At 37.5% G+C, this 22240-nt stretch overlaps 1 protein-coding gene across 2 annotated transcripts in view; it reads left to right on the plus strand.

The window, feature by feature from the left end:
- The window catches only part of myo5b (myosin VB), a 502861-nt gene that overhangs the window by 315144 nt on the left and 165477 nt on the right, over positions 1–22240 (plus strand). For both annotated transcript variants that reach the window (XM_051928010.1, XM_051928011.1), the window contains exons 8-9: positions 4088–4195; positions 14078–14187. In XM_051928010.1, coding sequence (XP_051783970.1) covers positions 4088–4195; positions 14078–14187 — 218 coding nt within the window. The remainder of the gene's footprint in view (positions 1–4087; positions 4196–14077; positions 14188–22240) is intronic.

Below are 22240 nucleotides of genomic sequence, written 5' to 3' on the forward strand. Positions count from 1 at the left end.
TAGGTTTAAATGGTTCATTTTTCGATAAAAAGGTATGAGTGATTACGAGTACATATGAAGTCTGTCCCAAAAGAAACTTTTTTTTTCTTCTTAATACGCTTACAACTTAATTAGACTTTAGTGTTTTCCCCTCCTCTATTTATACTCTGCTCCTAACGGTTTTCCATGAATGGAATGAGTCCTGGAACTTATCTTGTGGAATATCACGTAGGTCTAGTGATGAATTTTCTGTTGTTTGAAATTGGTGACCATTAATGGTGTATTTCAACTTTCAGAACAAAAAAAAGGTGAAAGAAAATCAAAAAAACGTTTCTAGGGGCCATACACCCCACCTTTAACCGCCTGCGATGACATGTTTCAGACAGTTTTCAAGAGTATTTGAACAATCTAGACACAGTTTGATTTTTTCTCATATGTCAAGAAACGCAGCACCAATTTTGCAGCAACACGATGCATCTGCACTTTTTCAGTCAAAGTTGTGTGACACAAACTTACTTCTTCAGCAACTTCTCGGACAGTTAGGTGACCATTTTCAGGAATCAAAGCACACGCTTTCTCTCCCATTTTGCGATCACCCGAAAATCTCAGGTTTACTCCACTGTACTCGATGACAAGTTCACACATCACAGTCGAGCAAGTAATTATTTTAAAGCTCAAGGTCTCTGCTTCACACCACCACTACTGCAAATCTGCTATGTTGGTTCTTTGGCACCCGATTTAAGAAGTTTGGTTTCTTTTTGGGCAGACCTTGAAATGTTAGACCCTTAAAAAAAAATACAAAAACAAACGTCTCTATAATTTTCTGTTTATACTTCCATCCATCCATTTTCTAACCCGCTGAATCCGAACACAGAGTCAAGGGGGTCTGCTGGAGCCAATCCCAGCCAACACAGGGCGCAAGGCAGGAACAAACCCTGGGCAGGGCGCCAACCCACCGCACTGTTTATACTTTCACATCTTAAAAATGTCATTTTAAAGTTTGCCACCTGTCTTACCATTCATATTTGAATCCACTTCTATACAAGCATGGCATTATTGTATTGAGAGTAACATATTGTTGAAGAGAGCATTTTTAAGCGGAAACTTTGAAGTCAAACTACAAGTGTTTTTCTTTTCACTTAACCTGCAAGAAAAGTCAGGGATAGGAAGTCTGAGAATTATTATAGGCTGATGTATTATTTTGCCCGCTGCATGGAGTGCTTTGTAAGGAAGGTTTTGGTGTCATGATACTCACAGAGGACTTTTACAGGTTAGCTTATCATAATATCAAGTATAATAAAAATGTTTGCTTTAGATAACACCTTAAGTTCACTTTAAATACTCAACATCATTTAGGACTGATAAGATTTGATTTTGTTATTTTCTGTCATTAATGTTTTACTGGGTATTTCGAAACTTCCCAAGATACTAACTTGGGTAGCAGTTTCATGCTTTCAGATGAGTGCTGATTGGCACTGTTAGTAGAGTAATGCTAAAGGCAGAGTTACATTCTCAAAGGGTAGAAACACGTTTTATCTTTTTACCTTCCAGACAAAATCCTAGCATGTGAATGCTAACCATTTATTGCCAATCAAAACCCCTTTTTCCAAACTGTAGGTGTAACTCATGCTTTCATTTTGTTCAAGCTGCCAGGCTGTGGTTCTTTAAACATATGGGAAGAAGGACTGCATGGAAACCTCATTTAGAGCCTCACTATTCATGAAATAAGCTCTTTATGGTTTTTGCATTCTTTATCTGGAGACTTTTGTTAGTTATCAGGACTTAAATGTGAGCCTCATGAAGAAGCATTCCACAGGACATACAACAAAATACAATTGCTGCAAGTTCTTTCTGTTGTTTCATCATTACAAATGCTGTAATGAAATCCAGTGGTGCACCTTACAGTATCTTTAATGCTGAGCAATACATGCTCTGAGGTCTGTTTAAAGTGTTATAATTTCGGTTCATTATACATTTGTATAGAATTATTCGGAATGTTTTCCCCCCAAGAAATTTTTTTCCATTAAAGATTTTTGACTGATAATTCAATTTCTGACATTCATTTTTTGTTTTGAAGTTGTTTTAGTTTACTTGCTAAGCATTCACAGCTTTTCCATAGCCATTGAGGTTTTCATGGGTGCCATCATTTTATTGATTATTTGTATACTATTGCTAGGCTGGTTGCCACTGTGGGATCCTGGAGGTTGTGACCTTTGATATAATCAGATCAACAGTATAAAGTTCATTACCACACAGCTCCTGGTCATCTGATATTACTGATATCACTAAAGAGTTTAATGTGGGTGTTTCTTTGCTTAAAATTTCCTGGTTTAGAACATTTTGCTTTGCATTCCCTACTGTGGTTTGGGTTACTGTTTTGGCTTTGTTGTTTGGTTTACTTGACTTGCTGGTTTCAATTTTTTTTTTTTTTTTATACTACATTTGATCTTCTGGTCCCAAATCAAATCCAAACAGTTTCCATGCATATCTAGGCAGAGATCACACTTATGCACATCTGCCCCCACAAGTGGACAATTTGGAGTCACCAGTCAACTGGAGAAATCTCAGATGAGAAGCAGAGCATGCAAATTCCACACAAAGCATCTCAGAAATGAGAATCAAATGTGTTAAGTCTCATTGGTTTACTATGTTGACCACAGCATTAACATCTCATGACTGATTTTACTGAGGAAAAGTAAGGGCAGCGCCTGTGCTTTAATATAAAGCCAGTAATGTGCTCTGATGTGAACATTTGTTCTTGGAAATAGGCCTGGCTTAACCACTACCGGAAATGCAAAACTAGATTATTTTTGTGGAATGATAATATTTGGTTTTCTTGGTATAGATATAATCATTATTTTAAATATAATTAATCTGTGAATTTTATCTTCTACAAAAAGAAAATGTTTACTCTGAGTCACTTCAGAGGAAAAGTTCAATATTGTCACATTTGATTTGAATATACAGTAGGTAGGTTTATAGCGTAATTATTGTCACTTAATGTTAGGACAATGTTGTGAAATTAAGGTTTCACTGGTTTTTTTTTTTGGTTTTTTTATTTTATTTTATTGATTTTATTGAAATCACACAACATCCCATACAAATAAATCAATTTTTACAAAAATAAGATCGAAAACAAATCAACCCCCACCCCTGAGAAAGAGAGCTAAGCCAGTAGAGTAAAACTTAAAGCTAGTAAAAATAAGTAAATAGATGAATTAATAAGTGAATAAAGATAAATGGAGAAGAAAAAAGGGGAGAAAATCTGCTTCTTCAGGTTTCATTGTTGAATGTGAAAAATGTAAGACAAATCATAAATAAATTAGCCATCTGTGCTGGTAGCAGCATTTTACGGAGACACTGTGTTATAATACTTCTATTTTTGGGGAGGCAAATAAAGTTCTATCTATCTATCTATCTATCTATCTATCTATCTATCTATCTATCTATCTATCTATCTATCTATCTATCTATCTATCTATCTGTCTGTCTGTCTGTCTGTCTGTCTGTCTGTCTGTCTGTCTGTCTGTCTGTCTGTCTGTCTGTCTGTCTGTCAGGTTTCTTCAAATAAATCAAGCTACATTTCTTTATTATACAATATAAAATAAAACCAGTAACTTACCAATATATTATGTCACATTAAAATTTACAAATATACTGATACATTTAATACTACAGTGTAGGTAAGATTATAGGGACAAAAAGCACAGTAATTATTTGAATTGTAATAGTACTGTGTAATCGATGAATGGATTTTATAACCAATTTTTAATGCAGTTCTTTTTCTAATTACTTATTTGACTTTTTTGGTTATTTGACTTTTTCTTTGACTTTTTTCATTATTTTCGCTTTTCTATAATTCATCAAGCATTATTAAAATTGAGGAGTTAAACTGCTAGACAAGATAAATGAGACTACAGACCTTACTAGGGTAAGGATCACTTTATGGGAAAGTTATAATAAGACACCATTTATTTATTTATTGGGCCCAGTGATGATGAAATGTGTTCATTATTGCACTTTTTTATTTTAAAATAAACAAAATCATGTAATAATTGCATTCTTAAAATATACATGTTTACAATTTAATTTTTTCCCATCTTTGCAGCAAGTGCAGATGATTTCTTCTACACATCTCAAGGTGGAAACATATTCATCAAAGGAGTGAATGACGCCGAAGACTTTCAGAAGACGAGACAAGCGTTCACATTATTAGGTAAAAATGGAAATTCCTAATTGATCTTGATTGTCTGTAAACTCAGACTCCAAAAATTGAATAGGCTGATGACATATTTGTTTGGTTTGATAATGTTTTCTTTTCTTTAGTTATTGTGAAATTGTCATTTTTATTTTATTAAAGTAATTAAATTTTACTGCAGTCTCATTTGGTTTGCACTTTTATGGTGGTGGCCAAGTTGTTGATCATTCCTAGGCAGGTTACTAGCCAGCTCCACAAATGATGTCAGTCTCCTGTGACTATGAAAGATGGTTACGTGTAGTTATTAGTATTCTTTCATCGGACCGAAGAAACTTAAGAGAATCTACTAAAAGCAAAATGTTGTTTGATAGCCTCCTGTTACTTTTGTTTACATCAACCATTCTGTTATTTTGATGACAATTTCCAACCTGCTGCCTTGTCTTGGCACATAATTTTTCTCTGTTCCTGACCTTTCCCTGCCTTTTTGATTATGTATTCTACCTTTTTTCTCTGCAGTTCAATTCCCAACCTGTAATTCTCTTTTAGTGGAAGTGCAGTCATATTTACTAGAGAATGACAGGATCAGCCAGTGACCCTAAAATTCAGTAAGGAGATACAGAACAGCTTAAAGAAGAAGTAAATCCATTCATGTATTCTGCACCAATGTATCAAGTTTTTTTCAACAGATGGTTCTAAAATTCAAAGCAATTAAACAGTATTTAGAATTGCAAAGTGTAAATGTAATGTCAGGTAATGCAGAAACCTTATAAATACTGAGCAAAGATATCATTCATAATCTCCCTACTTACTGTTAAGCATCTTGATTGGATGTCCAGATTATATGCAAACAATCATCATTGTCATAAACTTTGCAAACTCCTTGGTAAACTCCCCTAAATTAAATGTGCAGGAATGAAAACATTTACATATAAGGCAGATGCACTAAATGATGTGTAGCACAAAAGTTTGGAATATGCCAAGAGGAGCATAAAGAAGAAAGAATAATTAATTAAATAATTTCTAAAATATCTATCCCTTCAGAAGAAAAGATAACTGTCATAGACACTCATAGAGCTGGCATTAGTTTTAAAGAAAGATAAAGAAAAGTAGTGGCAGGTTATTATTTTGTTTTTATTGCAGATAATGTGGACACATGGTGGCTGCTTGTCTTAATATGAAGGGTCTGTTCAATAATGGAGCTGGTGAAATGAGCATTTTAAAAATGTCTGTTGTTGCCAATTTAGTTAGAGAAAAATAGAATTCTTTTAGCTATGTTTGATTCTCAATCTGCAAAAAGCATCTAATTAAAGGGATATTTCACTAATTAAAATGTACCAAACAACCCATTAAAAGTAATGTTGCAGATTTCTTTAGACGGTGGTCCAATTGGCGTGGGTTGATTGGGATTACCCTTCAATTGCATCTTCTGGTAGAATTTTTACATTCAGTAAATATTTCATTGTATGTCTTAGATTCAGATAAACATAAAATAATTTTCAGATTTATTTGTCTACAAGCACATTCAGCTTTGATCGACTGGTTTAATAAAGAAGTCATTGTTGGAGGAGTATTGTTTTCTTTCCCTTTTAGCTCATAATTCTCCCCAGCAAGTTTATTGTTGTAATACAAAACTATTCCCCCCAGAATATAAGAATATAGGGATATGTATACTAAAGAAAAATCCTTAGAATTATTACCACATCATGTGATGACTGTACTATAAATGTTTTACCTGGTACACCATTGCCAAAAGGGAAAATGTAAGCTTTGTCTCATCTGGAAACTAAAGCGGTGGAATTATTATATACAAGAAAATTTTGAGATGTATTAGACCCTCGGGCACTCCTCTTGCAGGTGACTTTTTTTTTTTCTCTTCTTTGAGAGAAAAGCATGTTTCACTTCACTCTTGTTTTGATTATGGAGTTACATAAGATAACTGTTAAAAAAAGCTGTGGTCTCCCTCAAATGTCATTTTTTTCTCAATCAGGTTACTGTGTCAACTGTGTTTACAAAATTGGCACTCAAAAAATGATTTGAATAAAATTTAATAACATGTAAAATTTCCATGTAAACGTATTGAGTGGTTTAAATTAGTGGTTTATATTAGTTTCTCTAACCAGATTGGGAGGAATTACATGAATATAACTTATTAGAGTTACTCGGACATACAGTATTTAACCTGACTGCTGCAAACATAAAACAGATCTGTTAAACCAAATTACTGAATGTTCACAAAGTTCAAATATGTTGATTGCACACTTGTGCATTGTATGATATGTTCCTATCAGTTAATTAAACACAAAAAGCAAATATTTGTTTTTAGAAATGTTATTTTCACATCTTAATTAAACTTCAAGTCACCTGATCACTAACCACAACCACTTTATAATTAAACTAGGGGGCTTACCCCCTGCTCACTTCGCTTGCCAACCCCCGTGGCCCGCTTTACGCGCCAGCCACTTTGCGTATCTGCCGCTCGCGTTGTGAAGAGGGGGCTGAACGCAGTTCAAGGAGACGCAGTTGCACCTCTGAAACCCCCTCTTAAACGGGGGAAACAATGGGAAACAAATAGTTTTGTTTTTTTTACCTCCTCTTTGCTCGATCAGCTGTTGGCTTGCTGCTGCCGTATCGTGTGATCTGCATCTCGTGTGGAGCTTCAAAGATTTAAAAGCCTGTACAGCAGCTGTCGTTGTCATCTACTCTTTGTCTTTTATTTCCGGCCCCGGGCGTGGTTAAATCTTTTGGCACAAAGTCTTGTCTCTTTTTAGACGTGAGTTCTTGATATTTTTTTAGTTTAGAATTTAAAAACAGAATAAGAATCTGAAAATCTAATAACATCACATTAAAGTTCGATAAATTCTGAAAAGAATGATAACAAATATATATATGTTGGTTTTAAAATAAGCCCGATTTAAAGTGTGACAAAAAACGTGACATAAAAGCGTCACATAAAATTGTTGCACAAAATCGTTGCACTTTTAGGGTTAGGATTTTATATAGAGAGAGTAGATAATATTGCCAGGTATCCAATCACAGCAAAGTAATTGTGGTAGATGTGCCAGACTGACAAAGACAAGCGAACCCAAAGCCACCTTCATAACTGCACAAACCATTGTTGCTTAAAATACTGTTATGTCCAGTCTTTATCTTTTCTGATGTTAGATAAATGGTTAAAGATTGCTAAAACTCTGCAATGTCTTTCCAAAAATGGGGTTCATTCAATGCAAATTAGCTCAGCTTATGCTAATAAGGTATTTTTTTTGGCCATTGAAAATAACCCAAAACTGCTCAAACATTCTGGAAGACTCCTTAAAAACAGCTCCATATGAAATCCTTTTTCCCTCACTAGAAAATGTAAAAAGAAAATCGCCTGATTAGGGAGCGCTGCATCCTAACATGATTGGTGATTCTATACCTATGAAATTCAGTTGGCTTTTATAAACATGAATTAACTGAGTTATTATGACAACCAAACTGATTATGTCAGTTGTAATAGAAACAGACACATAAAGCCCACAAACATACTCGTTTTTAGTTGAGTCAAGTTAAATTTGCTATGTAATGACAAATTTTCCTAAAAATCATCGTTAGATCTTAAAAACATATTCATTTTCTGTAAAGTCAGCCTAAGATAATTGGGTAATGGCAATCTACTCTAAAGATGATTTCTGTGAGTAGCACTCCTAATTAATCCTTCTTAATGTGACACCAAAGAAATTTAAGTGAGTTGTACTAGAAATGGATATGTAATGCCTTAAAGCCTTCTCATTCTGAGTGAAATCAGTGTTAGCTGAGTAATAGCAACACACCTCGAGACTCATTTTGTTCAGGGATAAGTGCTTATTCTTTAATTTGAATTAAGGAAGGTGATGAATGAAAGCCTGCGGTTAACACTGTCACTGATCCCTATGAGTATTTGTTGATGGCATATGGGCTCGCTAAACACCAACAGATTTTACATTATATTTCAATTATATTTTTCAGCATTTATTATAGGTCTGTATCTTAGTTTACATAAATAGTTTAATTATTTCCTCTAATTTCAAAGAACATGTTTATCATGTTCGAGAAAGTCCTGTGAAGGTTAAGTGCTAACAAACTACAGTAGAACCCCAATTATATGAGATGATGTAGACCGATGCTACTTTGGATAGCTGAAATGGATGGCCACAGCCATTTCAGATTAAAAATTACAGATATAAAAGATCTCGCCAATTTATATGTTATAGTGTCACTTTTAAGCCTCTTTTCATACCTTAATGAATTTAATGTTCCTTGATTTTTTGGCACAATGTTCCACGGTTGCCTCAGCATTAAAATGTCAGCAGATGTAGTGTCTTCCTGCTATTTAATATACAAAGTGCTGATTCAAAGGCAATTAGACAATCTATATGGGAAACCTTGTTGGAATTTTTGTGCAGTTCTCATTGTCATATAAACACACAAATCTTATATGAAACAGTAGAGCATGTGTACACGGTCAGTGCCAGTGACACACTGACAATAGTGGAGGAGTGAGTGATTTCCCACAGTCATCAGCTCCTTGACCGCTTGCTCAGTACAGTCAGAGTTAAAAGTGTAGTATGTATAGGCTTGGTACAGTATTTATGACAAAGCTTTTATGAATTATAAGAAAAGTAGTTTATTATACTGAGATATTTGCCTCTGATAATGCATATCCTTGGTAAATCTAGGTGGGGAATAACTGGCATTTTTGTATGTATTTGTATTTGTAAAACTAGAGAGGTGTACATTTTGTAAAACAACTGTTGTATTTCTCATTTATAAGAGATCATTCTAAGCAGTACTTCTGCCCCTGGAATTTCTAAATCCTCAGTACCTCCTTAGTAGTCCCTGTTACTGCTGCAAGGTAATCCTGACTCTTTAAATTTGGATTGCAGAGCTCACAGTCTGCCCTTATGTATATCATTTGTTCCAACATGGACAGTGACAACTGGATCCATGTGTGCTCCATCCAAGAGCCCATCCTTCCTTCTTGGGAGGTGTCACACCTGTGTACCCAGAAATCAACATATCATATGAGACTCTGTCTCTGTATCCTCCTAATAATTGAATCCCCCACTATTACAGCCTTTCACTTTCTGGGCTATAGTTTTGAAGTGGCCTGTTGGAGTTCCTAATGCCTACCTACCGACTCTGAGTTTTCAGAGTTACCAGCCAGTTTCACAATATCCTGGAAATTCCAGTTCTGGGGTTGATGCCCTGAGACATTGTGCACCCTTTGGCTTGTATCTATGTTTGATTGTGACCCACCTGTCTCTATATGTCTGGTCTGTGGAGCTTGAAGTGTGCACACCATCTCCATAAAGGACATATGGGCCAGGTCCGCTAATTCTCTAATATACACACAGCGACCCTGAGCTCAAGGAGCTGGATCAGCTGGCTGCTCTTGCAGATGTAGTTTTCAAGGAGGACTGGCTCGTTCAAACCACCTCCAAAAAGTCCAACATCCAACAAGGCTTACATTGTGCTGGCCTCCGAAAGGTTGAGAAAGGCTTACAAATATGTTAAAATTCAAAAACTGAAATCTCTCAATCATATAAGCATTTAGACTCTTAATTCAGTGATTTGTAAAAGCCCCTTTGACAGAAAGTATAGCTTTGTGTGTTTTTGTGTAAGTCTCTACAAGCCTGGCACACTTGGATTTGAGCAGTTTATATCAGTCTTGCCAGCAGATACCCTCAAGCACTGTTAAATTGGATGGGAAGCATCAGTAAACTGGTCTCTCTGCAGATGTTCTACACAGTTTACATCTCAGCTTCTGCTGGGCCACTCATGGACAGTCAAGAGACTTGTCCCATACCGACTCCAGTGTTGTCTTGGCTGTATGCTTCAGGTCATTCTCATGCTGAAAAGTGAACCATCGGCACTCTGCAGCAGGTTCTCTTCAAGGACGTCTCTGTATTTGGCTGCATTAAACCTTCCCTCAATTTTGACCAGTGTCAATCCTTACCACAAAGAAGCACCCCTACTGCATGATGGTGCCATCACCATTTTTCGCCGTAGGGATAGTATTAGGCAAGAGATTAACAATTCCTGGCCTTCACCAGACTTTATTTTTGGAGTTCTGCCCCAACAGTTCGATTTTTGTCTCGTCCGACCAGATAATCTTTACCATCATGCTCTCAGAGTTCTTTAAGCTGTCATATGTCTTTTACCCAAGAATGGCTTCTGTCTTGCCACTCTATCATAAACACCTGATTGATGGAGTACTGCTATTCCTTTTTGACAGGTTCTCTCATGTTAGCAGAGGAATTCCAAAGCTCTGGTAGAGTGACCATTGGGTACTTGGTCTCCTCCCTGACCAAGGCCCTTCTTGCCTAGAGACTCCATTTGGCCAAATGGCCAATCCTTGAAAGAGTCTTGTTGGTTCCAAAAATCTTCCATTTCATGATTATTGAAACCACTGTGCTCCTGGGAACAGTCAAAGCTTGAGAAATGGTTTCATACCTTTGCCCTGATCTATGCCTTACTACAATTTGATCACAGAGTCCTACAGAGAGTTCTTTGGACTTCATCGCTTGGTTTTTGTCCTGACATGCATTGTGAATTGTGGGACCTTACATACACAAAGGTGTGCCTTTCTAAACAATGTCCAGTCAATTCAGTTTGGCACAGGTGGACTCCAGTCATGTTCTTGACACATATCATGGATGTTTAAAGCAAATCCACCATCTGCAGATCTGACTATTTATTTTAAAAAAAATTTGTAAACCTTTCTGAAAACATGTTTTCACTTTGACATTATGGGTTATTGAGTGTAGACTGATGAGGGAAAAAATGGAAAATGTATCCATTTAAAATTAAATCTGCAACACAATAAAGTGAACAGAAACTGAGAAGGTCTGAATACTTTCTGAATCCATGGTATGCTTGAGTTACATGATTCTGTGTCACACAATATGTAAAATCAAATGAAATTGTTAAGTCATTTTTATTTTATAATTATTTCCCAAACTGTATGTATGTACAGGCACTATATGCCTCTTGAGCTTAGCAGTGTAGAGAGGTAGTAAATATTATAGGTGTTGATAGTTCATACTGAAGACGATTCTGTATCTGACAGGATGATAATGTAATTGAGTTAGCTGAGGTGTAAAGCGATCCCTGAGTCTGCTCTCTAGTGGTTTTTGAACTTGTTACAGTCTGCCGCAACTACAATATCAGCTCACATGTTCAGCTTCTGCCTACAATTCATTTAAACAAGCATGTCTTTTGTTCCTTGGGAGATCCTCTGTGTTGATGTTGTAGCGTATATGCTGTAATCCTGGAAAGAAAAATGTGTTGGTCTTGTATCTAACATAATGTGTTCTGTCCAAAATGCCTAAAGAAATTAATATGACAATATCTTTGTTTGTATTCTTTAGAAAATGTATTGGTGGAGTTAATTTTAAATGTATATAAAATGTTTTTTGTGGTCATGCTTTGTAAACTTAATTAACAATATAAGCATAATGATTATATTTTATACAAATTTTTTATAGACCACCTTTCATGGTGAACACAACTTTAAAGCTCTATACAAAACAGTTCATGATGCAGTAAAGAGCAGCAGAAAATTAGTAGGTGTAACAAGGAGAGTCCCAGAGCAATGCTGAGGGTCTTGAAATGTGAAGCAATGAAATGAGCTTACATAAATAGTGATAAACAGGTGTCATTTATAGATCAAATCGTCTTGTTATAGAAGAGTCCAAAACAGCAATAGCAGAGCTAAAATAGAATGAAATGTTTAGCTACAGGAAAATTTTTAGCACACTAGTTTCTAATTTGTAAATTTTATAGTTGTGATTTACACTAACCAGCCTTGCAATCTACTCTCTCTCTCTCTCTCTCTCTCTCTCTCTCTCTCTCTCTCTCTCTCTCTCTCTCTCTATATATATATATATATATATATATATATATATATATATATATACTGTATATATATATATATATATATATATATATATATATATATATATATATATATACTGTATATATATATATATATATATATATATATATATATATATATATATATATATATACTGTATATATATATATATATATATATATATATATATATACTGTATATATACTGTATATATATATATATATATATATATATATATATATATATGTATATATATATATATATATATATATATATATATATATATATATATATAAAAAATCCTAAGCCTAAAAGTGCAACGGTGACGTTTTTATGTCACTTTTTTGTCACACTTTAAATCAGCCTTATTTTAAAACCTACATACTGTATATATGTTTGGTAACATTCTTTTCAGATTTTATCAAACTTTAATGTGATGTTGTTAGATTTTCAGATTCTTATTCCTTTTTTAAATTATAAACTAAAAAATATCAAGAACATGTGTCCCGCGAGACGAGACTTTCTGCCATGAGTAACCATGCCTGGGGCCGGAAATAAAAGATAGAGTAGGACAGCTGCTGTACAGGCTTTTAAATGTTTGAAGCGCCGCACGAGATGCAGATCACTCGGCACGGCAGCAGCTGCAATCCAGCAGATGATCAAGCAAAGAGGAGGTTAAAAAAATCTGCATTTGTTTCCCATTGTATCACCGTTTAAGAGGGGGTTTTGGAGGAGCAACCGCGTCTCCTTGGGGTGTATTCAGTCCCCCTCTTCACAACATGAGCAGCATAGAACGTGAACAGGGGGGAACCCCCTAGTATTTATATAAAGTACCTCAGATTTCAGATAGTGTCTATTTCAAATCACCTCCTTGAGTTAAGATTGGATTTAAGTGGAGGAGATGACACAAACCGTTGTTTATTGTTGATTTCTGATTTCTTTTTTAAGTGTTTTTTTAAGTATTTCTGTTATTTAATTTTAATTACATTTCAGCTTATGACACGGCCCATTCCATCTGAACTAGTGTGGTGCTGAGGTGTCACCCATTAAATGGCTGCACTTGGGTCCTAATCTGGGATCCTAAGGTGGTCTGTCATGTGGTGGGTGCAGCAACACGCTGTATCAGAGTGTGCTCCTAACCTCTCTCTCTCTCTCTCTGCTTATGCAAAATGTAGAGGTTTTGATTTATGCTCATTTGTGCTGCAAAATACAGTTTAGTCAGTAATTTTGTTTTTCAACTGACACACATGCATCTTGAGTGACTTTCTCTTGGTCACACAGCAAGCTTGAGGTCTGAGAACTGAACCATGAGTCTTCTCATAACATAATGTTGTGTTAATCATGAAGCCACACTACCAAACACCAGGCGCAAGATTCTAAATTTATATTTTATTTAACAAAGTACCTTTAGATAGCCTTCTTCTTCTTGATCAGTTAAACCTTCCTTTCCTTCAGTGTTTCCACCCCAGGTGAGCTTTGTCCTTCTTCACTCCCAAATCTGACTCCCCCAGGTGAGGTCTTTTAAGCTGGACCCGGAAGTACTTCCGACATGTCATCATTGTACCCAGAAAGCAGTTCCTGGTTAGGCAGAACCTCCTGCTGATAAAGGAACCGCCTTCCAGCAGCAGCCGCTGGGGCCACCAGTGGAGCACAATAGGGCTGCCCTCTAGAACTACAACTCCCATGCATCCCTATGGATGTCCAAACGAGGTCCATACAGAGGGATGCCATCATGAGGCAGTGTCCTTCTGGCCTTCAATTATGCAGGAATCCCTACCAAGAAAGGGAAGAATAGGCAAACCAGTCAATATGCCCACCTATCCATATTGTCCATTCAGTATTGTGCCCTCCTGAGCATGTAATGGAATCCATATCAGCTGAAATGGCACCAAATCTATTTCCTCCTTTACACTTTGTATTATAGCTGCAGTACTGACTAATTTTCACATTCACATATAAATTAATCCTGAACACTTCTCTAATCTGGCCTTTGTTAATTTCTGTAGGTGTCAAGGAATCCCATCAGATTGGCATTTATAAAATCATTGCATCAATTCTTCATTTGGGAAATGTTGAGATCTTTTCAGAAAGAGATGGAGATTCATGCAACATATCAGTAAGTATGGAATGCACACTGTTTGAAATAAAAAGGGAGAAAAGTAGTATTGAAAACAAAATTTGCAAGTTAGCAGTTAGCGATTCATGCGTCAGACTCCGATCATTTTAATTAGCCTTTTTGGTAAGGAAATATTCTTTTGCTAAACATACAAAAGGTAGAATACCTTAAGAATAATGGTTTTATTGTTCAAAATGTCTTTACCAACCAGTAGTAATTAAAACAGTATATTTCATGTAATGACAAACTTAATGTGCCAGCTATGCGTCCATCCTTTCTATTTATGGGTGGCATATGTTTGTAATTGAATGGGAGAGATGATTAATGAGACCTGAAATTCCTGGCCAGTGTTTCACAAATCCTGTGATTTTTAATCAGTTCTATGCTTTCCATTTTCAGAGTGAACCTTTAGGTGATTTCTGCTAAAAATTATATATATATATATATATATATATATATATATATATATATATATATATATATATATATATATGCATTTGACATGTAAGGTATGTCACATTTATTCAAAAATGCTATTTTGTCTTTGGACAACTACTACAGCCAAACATAATCTGCCATTTAGATTGCAGGTAGAAATGATGGATTACACAACATTATTGTGAATACTCAGGACACTGATGATTAATGTTATTTCAGATGTACTATAAAATATTGCATTAGTGTTTAGTTTAGCATCATTTAGTTATTGTCCATAAATGAGTAATAGACTAATGAACCTAATTTGAAAAAGAATGAGCCTAACAATAAGCAGACTTTGATGAGCATGCCAGACGAAAACTTCAGTGTACAATTAAATTAAGGTAATAAACTGTCGAAGAAGAAATCTGACTGATTCGGCTGCTTTCCCATAACCATGAGAAGGCATTGTCGATCCTCTGATGTTTAAGAGAGGATTTATTCCCAGATCTACAAAATGTATATAGATCAACCAAGTTTAACATTCCTAGACATTTCATCCTCTCACTGCTCCATCTTTTAAAAACAAATGCACCCTAGGGGCCCTGCCAAGAAACTCATGTCTGAGCGACCACCGCACCAGCTATGAAACACTTAAGAGGCTTTTAAGAGCTTATATCAATTCCCCTATTCTAGGCTGCCTAGACTGATTTCAGTCTGAACAGCAGATCTATTGATAAAACCATCTCATATTCTGTTGACCCTACAAGACATTACTAGACATTCTCTCTGAGGCTTTATCACGTCTCACACATTTTAGTTGAGAAACTGATGGATCAATTCTGTTTGGACCCTAACTTGGTGGGGTGGATTCTTCTTCTTCTTTCAGCTGCTCCCGTTAGGAGTTGTCACAGCGGATCATCTTCTTCCATATCTTTCTGTCCTCTGCATCTTTCTCTGTTACACCCATCACCTGTATGTCCTCTCTCACTACATCCATAAATCTTCGCTTAGGCATTCCTGTTTTCCTCTTCCCTGGCAGCTCTATCCTTAGCATCCTTCTCCTAATATACCAAGCATCTCTCCTCTGCACATGTCCAAACCAACGCAATCTCACCTCTCTGACTTTGTCTCCCAACCGTCCAACTTGAGTTGACCCTCTAATGTACTCATTTCTAATCCTACCCATCCCCGTCACACCCATTGCAAATCTTAGCATCCTCGTCACACCCAGTGCAAGTCTTAGCATCTTTAACTCTGCTACCTCCAGCTCTGTCTACTGCTTTCTGGTCAGTGCCACCGTCTCCAACCCATATAACATAGCCGTCCTGTAGACCTTCCCTTTCACTTTTGCTGATACCCGTCTGTCACAAATTACTCCTGACACTCTTCTCTACCCATATCACCCTGCAAGCATGCTCTTCTTCACCTCTCTTCCACAATCCCCATTACTCTGTACTGTTGATCCCAAGTATTTAAACTCATCCACCTTCGCCATGTCTATTTCCTGCATCCTCACCATTCCACTGACCTCCCTCTCATTCTCACACATGTATTCTGTCTTGTTCCTACTGACCTTCATTCCTCTCCTCTTTAGAGCATATCTCCACCTCTCCAGGGTTTCCTCAACCTGCTCCCTACTATCGCTACAGACCACAATGTCATCAGCAAACATTATAGTCCACGGGGACTCCTGTCTAATCTTGTCTGTCAACCTCTCCATCACCATTGCAAATAAGAAAGGGCTCAGAGTCGATCCCTGATGTAATCCCACCTCCAACTTGAATGCATCTGTCACTCCTACCGCAGACCTCACCACTGTCACACTTCCCTTGTACATATCCTGTACAACTCCTACATACTTCTCTGCCTCTCCCGACTTCCTTATACAATACCACAGCTCCTGTCGAGGCACCCTGTCATATGCTTTCTTCAGGTCCACAAAGGCGCAATGCAACTCCTTCTGGCCTTCTCTAAACTTCTCCATCAACATCCTCAGAGGAAACATTACATCTGTGGTACTCTTTCTTGGCATGAAACCACACTGCTGCTCACTAATCATCACCTCACTTCTTAACCTAGCTTCCACTACTCTTTCCCATAACTTCATGCTGTGGCTCATCAATTTTATTCCCCTGTAGTTACTGCAGTCCTGCACATCCCCCTTATTCTTAAATATCGGCACCAGTATACTTCTTCTCCACTCCTCAGGCATCCTCTCATTTTTCAAGATTCCATTAAACAATCTGATTAAAAACTCCACTGCCATCTCTCCTAAACACCTCCATGCTTCCATAGGTTTGTCATCTGGACCAACAGGCTTTCCATTTTTCATGCTCTTCATAGCTGTCCTTACTTCCTCCTTGCTAATCTGTTGCACTTCCTGATTCACTATCTCCACATCATCCAACCTCTTCTCTCTCTCTATCTCTTCATTCATCAGCCTCTCAAAGTACTCTTTCCATCTGCTCAACACACTGTCCTCGCTTGTGAGTACGTTTCCATCTTTATCCTTTATAACCCTAACCTGCTGCACATCTTTCCCAGCTCGGTCCCTCTGTCTAGCCAATCGGTACAGGTTCTTTTCTCCCTCCTTAGTGTCCAACCTCTCATACAACTCATCATACGCCTTTTTTTTAGCCTTTGCCACCTCTCTCTTCACCTTGCGCCTTATCTCCTTGTACTCGTGTCTGCTTTCTGCATCTCTCTGACTATCCCACTTCTTCTTTGCCATCCTCTTCCTCTGTATACTCTCCTGTACTTCCCCATTCCACCACCAGGTTTACTTTTACTCCTTCCTCTTTCCAGATGTCACGCCAAGCACCCTTCTTGCTGTCACCCTTACTACATCTGCTGTAGTTTCCCAACTGTCTGGTAATTCTTCACTACCACCCAGTGCCTGTCTCACCTCCTCCCTAAACTCAACCTTGCAGTCTTCCTTTTACTACTTCCACCATTTGATCCTTGGCTCTGCCCTCACTCTCTTCCTCTTCTTGACCTCCAACGTCATCCTACAGACCACCATCCTATGCTGCTTAACCACACTTTCCCCTGCCACAACTTTGTAGTCTTCAATCTTCTTCAGATCAACTCTTCTGCATAGGATGTAATCTACCTGTGTGCATCTTCCTTCACTCTTGTACGTAACCCTATGTTCCTCCCTCTTCTTAAAATACATATTCCCCACAGCATGTCCATCCTTTTGGCAAAATCCACTATTCTCTGACCTTCTTCATTCCTCTCCTTAATACAATACCTACCCATCACCTCCTCATCTCCTCTGTTCCCTTCACCAACATGCCCATTGAAATCCGCTCCAATCACCACTTTCTGTTCCTTGGGTACACTGTTCATCACTTCATCCAACTCACTCCAAAAATCTTCTTTCTCACCCATTGCACACCCAACTTGTGGTGCATATGCACTAACAACATTCATCATCACACCTCCAATTTCCAGCTTCGTAATCATTACTCTGCCTGACACCCTTTTCACCTCCAAAACACTCTTGACATACTGTTCCTTCAGAATAACTCCTACCCCATTTCTCCTCCCATCCACACCATGATAGAACAATTTGAATCCACCCCTGATCCACCTGGTCTTACTCCCCTTCCATTTAGTCTCTTGCACACACAATATATCAACCTTCCTTCTCTCCATCATATCTGCTAACTCTCTCCCCTTACTAGTCATAATGCCAACATTCAAAGTTCCTATTCTCAGTTCCACTCTCTTTACTTTCCTCCTCCCCTCCTCCCTCCGGACACGTCTTGCCCCCTCTTCTTCTCCTTCTTCTTCTTCGACCAACAGTAGCCCAATTTCCGCCAGCACCCTGTTGGCGGTCATTGTTAACCCGGGGCTCAACCGATCCAGTATGGAAATTTGTATTGTTGTCCACATATTGATTTGGCAAAATTTTACACCAGATGTCCTTCCTGACATAACCCTCCCCATTTACTGTATCCGAGCTTGGGACCAGCACAAAGAAACACACTGGTTTGTGCATCCCCTATGGCTGGGGATTATAGACTTTTTAACAAACAGAACAGAAAGTGTGAGTATCAGTGGCTGTTTTTCTGGTAGCCTAAGTACATCTGTTGGCACTCTGCAAGGTTTTTGTTTATCTCCTCTTTTGTTTATCCTGTATACAAATGACAGCAGGTGTTCACACAAGGATAGACATATCCTGAAATTTGCAAATGACTCTGTCATTGTAAGTCTTTTACAAGATAAGGAAGACCACCGTGGACCTGCTGTCAATGAGTTTGTACAATGGTGTGATCATTCTAATTTACGACTTAATATTTCTAAGACAAAAGATATGGTTGTAGGTTTCAGGTGCTCTCCATTATCCACTGTCTAAACTTTAATTAAAAGGGAGACAGTGGAGATGGCTGAGCAACACAAATATCTGGGAACAAAGTAAAGTTTGATCTTAATGCAGCGCAAATCTAAAAGAGGGGCAGTCATGACTTTCCTTTCTTAGCAAACTCAACTGTTTTAAAGTGTACAACACCATAATGACACTTTTTTTTTTATAAGTCCTTTATTGAATCCATTGTTACATTTGCTTTTATCTGTTGGTTTGGCAACCTCAGCAATAAGGACATAAATCATCTTAACAACATTATAAAAACTGACAGTAAAATTATTGGTTCACAGCAGATGTCTATCACTGAAATGTATTGCAAACAGGTTAGAAAGAAAGGCAACTCAGTTCTGTCCAACAGTTGCCTTCCTCTTATTCTAAATTCCAGCTGTTGCCATCAGGCTGCAGATTTAGGTTCCCAAATGTAAAGAGCAACAGATTTAAGAACTCTTTTATTCCTAGAGCTATAAGCATTTTAAGTTACTTGTGAGGTAAAGGTTAGATAGATAGATAGATAGATAGATAGATAGATAGATAGATAGATAGATAGATAGATAGATAGATAGATAGATAGATAGATAGATAGATAGATAGATAGATAGATAGATAGATAGATAGATAGATAGATAGATAGATGGATGGATGATACTTTATTAATCCCAAAGGGAAATTCACATACTCCAGCAGCACCTTACTGATACAAAAAAACAATATTAAATTAAAGATTGATAATAATGCAGGTAAAAACAGACAGTAACTTTATGTAATGTTAACGTTTACCCCCCGGGTGGATTTGAAAAGTCGCATAGTTTGGGGGAGGAACGATCTCTTCAGTCTGTCAGTGGAGCAGGACAGTGACAGCAGTCTGTCGCTGAAGCTGCTCTTCTGTCTAGAGGTGACACTGTTTAGTGGATGCAGTGGATTTTCTATAATTGATAGGAGTCTGCTCAGCGCCCGTCGCTCTGCCACAGATGTCAAACTGTCCAGCTCCGTACTTACAATAGAGCCTGACTTCCTCACCAGTTTGTCCAGGTGTGAGGCGTCTTTCTTCTTAATGCTGCCTCCCCAGCACACCACCGTGTAGAAGAGGACGCTCGCCACAACCGTCTGATAGAACATCTGCAGCATCTTATTGCAGATGTTGAAGGACGCCAGCCTTCTAAGGAAGTATAACCGTCTCTGTCCTTTCTTACACAGAGCATCAGTATTGGCAGTCCAGTCTAATTTATCATCCAGCTGCACTCCCAGGTATTTATAGGTCTGCACCATCTGCACATAGTCACCTTTGATGATCACTGGGTCCATGAGGGTTCTGGGCCTCCTAAAATCCATCACCAGCTCCTTGGTTTTGCTGGTGTTCAGGTGTAGGTGGTTTGAGTCGCACCATTTAACAAAGTCATTGATTAGGTCCCTATACTCCTCCTCCTGCCCACTCCTGATGCAGCCCACGATAGCAGTGTCATCAGCGAACTTTTGCATGTGGCAGGACTCCGAGTTGTGTTGGAAGTCCGATGTATATAGGCTGAACAGGACCGGAGAAAGTACAGTCCCTTGTGGCTCTCCTGTGTTGCTGACCATAATGTCAGACGTGCAGTTCCCAAGACGCACATACTGAGGTCTGTCTTTAAGATAGTCCATGATCCATGCCACCAGGTATGAATCTACTCCCATCTCTGTCAGCTTGTCCCTAAGGAGCAGAGGTTGGATTGTGTTAAAACCTGCATTATTATTTTGTGTACTGTTGAAAGTAATTATTCTTCTTTGTATTGATCTTCAATGTGTGTTTATGTGATAACATTGGATGTCAGATGCTGTGTCTTTCTTTATCTATTGGATCTCAGTAACAGTGTCTTCTGTTTTTGAACTTTTCTGCTGCAAACAAATTTCCCTCTGCTTGTAATAAATTCTACCTAAACCTAAATGTATCTGCATTGGGACAAATTGCTTATTTGTTAAGTAAATGAGCTTGATGGGCTGAATGGTTGGCTACTGGCATATTTTCCATATATAAATGTAGTGCTTTTTACAGTGGAATTTAGTTAGTGAAGAAAGTGAAATTTTTAAACCTTTTATTTATTTACATTCACATGCCTTGTTTATGTATATTTAGCAAAGCTTGTTTCATTCGTGTCCTTTTTTGTGGTCTCAAAGTGATTATTTAACATTTTTTTGTAAGTTTAGTTACACTTCTTTACCTCAGGCACATTTTTCAAACAAAACAAAATAACATGAACTCGCCCCTTCCTGTATCTTACTAATTCCAAGAGGATGTGGAGCCTGACAGTGCATTTGGGCTCTCAATTAATCAATTAATTGTAACAGAAGGGAGGGTGAAATGAGTCGGCCCTGTCAAAACAGGGCTGCAGAGCAGAGGCGGGTGCTTGTACCTTAGTGAATTAGCAACCCCCATGGAATTTAGAGGTAAAACCTCCTAACTGGCCACCATTGCTAAAATCCCCTGAGGCATTAATCATTTCAATAGTTAAGATTTGTTTTGACCCTCCATCTGCAGCATATCACTGTGTTTCAAACCTCACTGACGTCTTTATATTCTTATTCGTTTATGACTTTGTTTAATGCAGTATTGCAGTGCAAGTTGTAATTTACACTCTGCCTTTGCCAAAATCCTGCCAATAACTTATACACATTCATTTGCTTTCAACCTTTCGACAATTCTGGTTAAAATAAGAGTATTTGCTACTGGTCAAAAAGAAAGGGATGTGCATCAAGGAGACAAGGCTAAGTAGAAGATTCTCATTTACAGTATTACACAAGAGAAGCTTCACAAGCAAATGACATGAGGCAGGCCATTAGGATGATATAAATGCACAGAAGGAGAGGTTGTAGAGGATGCCAGCCTCCACGCTGAATCAGCATTTGCCAGGAAAACCTTGGCAAGGATTTGGAAAATGGATTCAGGCAATCTGAGTTTTTGTGAAGACTGTTAAAGATTGTAGCACTGTTAATGTTTGATTTTGGGCCTATGTGCTGGAAATGATGAGCAGTATTTAGATTTTTTTTTTTAATTTGGTGTAATGGTTAGAAAATAAGAAGAATGATAATAATAATAAGGAAATTTATTTATTTAGCACTTTTCCAATGCTAGAAATTGAAAGGGCACAATAGAAACACTACAGAAGAAGTTTAGTAAATAACACAGTGCCATAACTAGCACCAAATCAAAGAGAAGTGTGTGAACCACAAAACTATGGGCTAGCAGAAGAAAACTATAAACTGGAATAAAAATATGAAGTACTAAAATAC

Source organism: Erpetoichthys calabaricus, chromosome 5, assembly GCF_900747795.2.
Source record: "Erpetoichthys calabaricus chromosome 5, fErpCal1.3, whole genome shotgun sequence".
NCBI classification, from domain to species: domain Eukaryota; kingdom Metazoa; phylum Chordata; class Cladistia; order Polypteriformes; family Polypteridae; genus Erpetoichthys; species Erpetoichthys calabaricus.